The sequence below is a fragment of the Triticum dicoccoides genome, chromosome 5A, assembly GCF_002162155.2.
Source record: "Triticum dicoccoides isolate Atlit2015 ecotype Zavitan chromosome 5A, WEW_v2.0, whole genome shotgun sequence".
NCBI classification, from domain to species: Eukaryota; Viridiplantae; Streptophyta; class Magnoliopsida; order Poales; family Poaceae; genus Triticum; species Triticum dicoccoides.
Window position 1 is genome coordinate 454346881 of NC_041388.1, and position 6229 is coordinate 454353109.

The window sequence follows — 6229 nt, forward strand, 5'->3', positions numbered from 1 at the left end:
CGCCCAATGGCCCATGGCCGGCGCACCGGGAGCGCGAGCGCTGGCAGCGGCAGGCAGGCACCACCATGCTCGGCGCCATCCTCCGGTTGCGGCTCCGCGTGCTCCGGCGCCACCTCCGTCTCCGCCTCCGCGGCCGCAGGCGGCGGTGGAGCTGTCGGTCCCGGAGAGGGGGCGGCGGCGAGGCGGGGGGTGAGGAGGAGGGGGCGCGCGAGCCGGTGCTGCTAGTGTCCGGGATGGGCGGGTCGGTGCTGCACGCGCGGCGGCGGTCGGACACCAAGTTCGACCTCCGGGTCTGGGTGCGCATCCTCCTCGCCGACCTCGAGTTCAAGAAGTACCTCTGGTCGCTCTACAACGCCCAGACCGGTGGGTTGTCCGTGTTCTCCAGCTGTTCGATGAAACGTTTCGGTGCAGTGGGGGTGGTTGATTGATTGAGGTGGCTTCTCTCTTGTGGTTTCTCGCGCAGGGTATGTGGAATCGTTGGACGACGACGTGGAGATTGTGGTGCCGGACGACGATCATGGCCTCTTCGCCATCGACGTTCTCGATCCTTCCTGGGTGAGTGGGCTTATGGGTGCTAGTTCAGTGAATGGAGTTGAATAGTGGATCTTTTCTTCCGTTCGTGCGATGAACTGTACACTGACAGTAGGTTTATTTTTTGCCCCTTTTTGTGAGCATGGCCGGTGGGAGTTTTTTGGGGGCGATTCTTGTGACACTTGGTGTCTGTTAATTGGGGCAAATGGGAAGGGAGAAGAGGAAGTGGACATATAGAGATAGAGGGATCAGTGATGGATATCCGTTTCGTACTGTCGTATGGAGAGCTTTCTTGTGCTTTTAACTTACTAGTGCTCTTGGAGAATGGATAACAGGATAGGGACAGGCATTTGGTACATATGGACTGTAAATTGCATTTAGATTGTGGACCGACTAGGATGAAAAAAATGGATTTATGTGGACCATGGTTGCTTACACAGGAAAAAAAATACTGAGCCGGAGCTATTATAGCCATCAAATTTGTATTTATATTCTCTTAACTTCAAGGAATTAAGCCGTGCTTTGGCTCGTGAAATGTTCAATCAAATGATCTATGCAGTATATGAGGAATCACAGGGCTAGAACTGGTAGCTGAAAATGGAGCAATGAAACAGTGATAGTACATGCCAAGTTGCTAACATGCTTGCATGTCGTATCAACAAGATTTGTGTTCGAATAATTAATCCATCGGTGAAACTGATGCTTATCCTGCTTGATTGCTCGTGGTACTTAGACATTTTGACGTTGATTTCAGGTGGAATTAATTCCGTAACTGCTGAGTTCGAAACAAAAATAAACATTTTTTATATTGTAAAAATATTGGACAGGGAATTTTACTTAAAAATGGTATCTTAGCTGTTGATACCGAATGAGTTCACTTCAAGAATTCATGGGATGGCTAATCCCCCATATAGGGGTATTTTATCATGTAATTCAAATCATTATTCAAGAAGCGAACTCCCTTTCTGAATTAATTGCCGTCTCTGATTTAACCAGTTGTTGCAAAGAGCATAATTTTTGTGATCTGATTTGTGCCCCATCTCTCTTAACTTCAGTTTGTAGAGCTACTGCATCTGACTATGGTGTACCATTTCCATGATATGATTGATATGCTCCTTGACTGTGGATATGAGAAAGGAACAACACTATTTGGATATGGTTATGATTTTCGTCAAAGCAACAGGTGCAATCCTCTAAATCAACACTTAAGTGGGTTCATTCGGATGCTATAATCAGTAGCATAAAAAGTGGCTTAGCCTAAAACATGTTCTGTTTCACAAGCACAAGGTGCTGTAACGATGGTTTTATCTGGCAGGATAGACAAAGCAATGGCTGGTTTGAGAGCAAAACTTGAGACGGCTTACAAGGCCTCTGGTGGGAAAAAAGTAAACATAATCTCCCATTCTATGGGAGGATTGCTAGTACGCTGTTTCATGTCTATGAATCATGATGTGAGTTTTCTTGTTTGATATGCCACTTTGCCTATGCAGCCAAAATTCGTTTCTAAAATCTTTCCATTTCATTTTTCTAGATATTTTCAAAGTATGTTAATAAATGGATTTGCATTGCTTGTCCATTTCAAGGTAATGCACTTTCAGTCAATTGATATATTCTATCACTTCTCACCTTTGATAGGATACACTTCTTATATTAGTTCTCATACCTTGGCAGGTGCCCCAGGATGCATCAATGATTCTCTTCTAACTGGACTGCAGTTTGTTTATGGTTTTGAAAGTTTCTTTTTCGTTTCTCGATGGGCGATGCACCAACTGGTAACTTCTTGACCATGTTGCATCTAAGCTTCATGAACTCATCAATGTTTGCTACTGTACAGTAGCTATTCCATGCCATTTAAAAATAATCTCTGCCTCTTCACTTTATGTAGCTGGTTGAGTGCCCATCAATCTACGAAATGCTGCCAAATCCAAACTTTGAGTGGAAGGAAAAACCATTCGTTCAGGTTTGGCGAAAGAATCCTGAAAAGGATGGAACAGTAGAGCTAGTTTTGTATGAAGCAACTGATTGTGTTTCTCTGTTTGAAGAAGCTTTACAAAATAATGAGGTATTCATACTCACTTCTACATGTTTTTGATATAATAATGCCATTTTTGTTGTATACTGGCCACGCAAGCTCATTTACTAGAGACAAGAAACATCCAGACACAGACTTACTGTAATACGCATGAAAATCACATGTACATTGTCCAGTACATTAATTTCATAGTATACACATTATTTGTAGATTCCAGATATTTTTTACTTTCGACAGTCAGGGTCTTAGGGACAATATGCACTACAAATGAATTTATTCTTTGTGGTAGTGGCAGTGCACTATGCATGTTTCCTTTGATTGTTATGTCGTGTTTTTTAACCTATAAATGTAATGAACTATTCAGTACCATGCCCATGGATAAACATCATAGAGACACTGCTACCTGGAGTTGCCTGGCATCAGCCATCAAGACAGTTATAGAATCAACGAGATGTACCTTGGGAAATGGATCCAGAATCTCCTTCTGGCACGACTGGTGGTTGGACTGTGGAAGGCTGAAATTCTCTTTCCCAATTCTCTTCACCTTTGCACAATCGCCTTATTGCACTGTTGCCTCGCAGTTCACTGATGGACAATGGAACCTCAAGCTACATCCGAATTTAACTATGACAGCCACAAGAGAAATGGAGGCCTTACTGATGATTCTAGTTGGAGTGCATCCATCTATTTCTCACACTGAAACAGATCAGAGAAACCCTTGTATGAAATCTGGAAAGGTCACCACTGCATTCTTCTATGAGCTGCTCACGTTCAGGGGGATCCTTTGCCCAGCTGCTCCAAAAATATGGGACACTTTGATACCCAACAGACATCGGGTCTTCCTTTGGCTGGCTCTACGAGGTAGACTGAACACAAGAGATAATATTCTCAAAAGAGGCTGGACGTCAATCACAACACACAATGGCTGCGACCTGTGCCCTGCAACCGAAAACAGTAGCCATATCATCCTCAGATGCAGGCTTGCTGATGCTGTTTGGGAGCGGGCAGGCGTGCAAGACAAGGCAAGAAGCTCCAATGATCTCCAGATTTTTCTACTCGCCACGGAACCCCCTGCATATGGCAACCTCTGGCATATTGTTTTTGCAGCCTGCGCCGTGTCTCTCTGGTCTGCCAGGAACGAGCAGGTCTTCCAGCACACACGATGGTCCGCTGGCAAGGTGTTGAGCACGATTGCAGACCTGCTGCGCCTGTGGAGTAATCGTGCGAATAACAATGAGGATAGGATTAAGCTGTGTAATTTTGCTGCTCTTTTCCATACCCCTTTTTCTACCTCTTTTTAGGCTTGGTGACGGCTAGCTGCACTGTCGCAGCGCTTACGCCACCTTCATGTAATCTGGTTCTAACCAGCCGGGCCTCGCCCGTTTTGAATGCATAAGGTAGATCATGATCTACCTTTCCTTTCAAAAAAAAAAATGAACTATTCAGACATTCCCACTTTATCTTGTTTTATTCTCGGAAAAACTTTTCCTTCCATTATTTTTTTAACAAGTGGAAGTTGATTTAACTCTTGCATGAAGCTATATAATGTATTTTTTGACTCTTAGTCAGCTACTTGTTTGATACTTCATTCTATTTTCTCTCTCTGTAGCTCAATTATAATGGGAAGACAATTGCACTACCATTCAATATGTCCATCTACAAATGGGCTACTGAGACTCGCCGTATTCTTGAGAATGCTGAACTACCAGATACCGTGAGTTTTTATAGTATACATGGGACATCTTATGAAACACCATATGATGTTTGGTAAGTATTATGATGGCAATTAATACTAACATCGTGTGTTTTTAACTTTTTATACTGTTCAAGAAATGATAGTGTGAGATTCATCATTATTGTTAGGGTACGTGAGATTCATTATTATTGTTAGCGTACTATAACTCTAGTGTTGCTCATTAGTTGGGAGCTTTCGATACAATAGCTGATATGATTGAATAACAATGAAGCAATTTCCTGTTGATGTTCGCTTCACAGTAGTCGACTTTTAAGCTTCAAAACAAGTGCTATCAGCTTATATTCAGTATTTTTTCCTTCTGCAACGATAACCAGAGTTGTTTTCTTATAGATAAATTCAGAAGCTGATGAATCTGATAGCAAATGTACTGCGTTTCATTCCTCCTGGCTTTCCTTTTTTGCACAGCTATGGCTCTGAAAGCTCCCCAATTGGAGATCTCTCAGAAGTGTGCCGCACAGTGGTACTGTCTTCCGTTACTTGAAGTCTGACATGTTCTTGTTGGAATCTTGCAATGTCTGTTTATGGTAATGACATGTGATTATCCTATTGTCAGCCTACATACACATACGTGGATGGAGATTGCACTGTTCCTGTCGAATCAGCCACGGTAACCATTCTTTCTGTCATAGTGAAGTATGCGAACTATCTAGTTGCAAAAACATCTTATATTGTGGGACGGAGGGGGTATCTGTTTTAAAAGCAGAAGCTTTGGTGCACTAAGCTGTACTTTAGCTGATTATACTCCTCTAACATGGGGTCCGGCAACGGTGGTTATGCCTGTGTTACACAAATGCTTATCATCTTACATTCTGCAATGTGTTTGTGTTCCTTTTCGGACGATAGCATATCTTATTACAACCAATTTTATCAGATAGCGTGCCTTTGCCTAGCCTTGCCATTCACAATATTGGATTTACAAGCTTCCCCTGCACTTATGCATCTCTGTTTGCTGACAGGCTGATGGGTTCCCAGCGAAAGAAAGGGTAGGCGTCAGGGCCGACCACCGAGGGCTGCTGTGTGATGAGAATGTGTTCAAGCTTCTCAAGAAATGGCTCGGCATAAGCGAGAACGCACGGGGTAGGGTGTCGAAATCGCAAATCATGGACATGCTCCCAGAAAGGACGTCTGATCAGGTCACTCTCCGCAGAGGCTAGCTCCGGGTCCTGATAGATGTAACGTTGCTTTCCTTGAGGGAACAATTATTTTGGTCCTTTTCCTTGAAGAGACGACGCGCAGATGTACTGGTGATTGTGCACAAAACTTGTCTACGGTGTGGAACAGGCGTAATCCAAAATAGTTTCAGAACATTGTGAAGCAACACTTCATGGACATATATTACATTGTATAAATATATATCATATGCACCTGGAAACTTTTGCAAAATATTATGACTATTTTTGTATCAGACCAAGCGATCGGCTTCAACAGTCCTCCGCTGGCATTTCCCGTCCCCTTGCCTCCTATCATCGGCTTCGGGTGGCTGGGTTCCCAGTTTCCTCTCGTTGCGATCGCTGTGAAAGTAAGGTCCTTTGGTTTCTTCATCGTCGTGCCAACATCTTTCCCGACATTGAAGTAGAGCTAGTGAAGGCATGTTCGGGTCTAGATGTGAGGTCCTGTCGCCGATGGTCGACCCCAACAACTGACTTAATCTCTTCACAGAGTCGCTGACGCTTGTCCGGTCGCGGAATCCCATCGTGGAGCTCTCGTCCGCCGGTGCCTTGCCAGAATGACTCAACCAAGTGCGACAACGGCAAACGACGAAGCAATGAAGAACATTATCCATGATGGAGGCGGACACGAAGACGGACAAATAGATGACTACCAGCCGGAGCAAGAGCCAATTGCCACATCCGGACACCCAATTGCCGGACATCCAACAGGCATACACCAAGCAGCCAGGAATTTGGGCC

At 44.1% G+C, this 6229-nt stretch overlaps 1 protein-coding gene across 1 annotated transcript; it reads left to right on the forward strand.

Annotated features, from left to right (window-relative positions):
- The first annotated feature begins 11 nt into the window (after positions 1 to 11).
- On the forward strand, positions 12 to 5691 carry LOC119302273 (phospholipase A(1) LCAT3-like). The gene is made up of 11 exons (XM_037579313.1): positions 12 to 363; positions 464 to 555; positions 1587 to 1714; positions 1847 to 1982; positions 2063 to 2114; positions 2203 to 2303; positions 2417 to 2593; positions 4173 to 4330; positions 4725 to 4779; positions 4873 to 4926; positions 5276 to 5691. Exons 1-11 carry the CDS (start codon positions 66 to 68, stop codon positions 5471 to 5473), a joined length of 1449 nt encoding a protein of 482 aa, XP_037435210.1. The 5' UTR covers positions 12 to 65; the 3' UTR covers positions 5474 to 5691.
- The last annotated feature ends 538 nt before the right edge of the window (positions 5692 to 6229 follow it).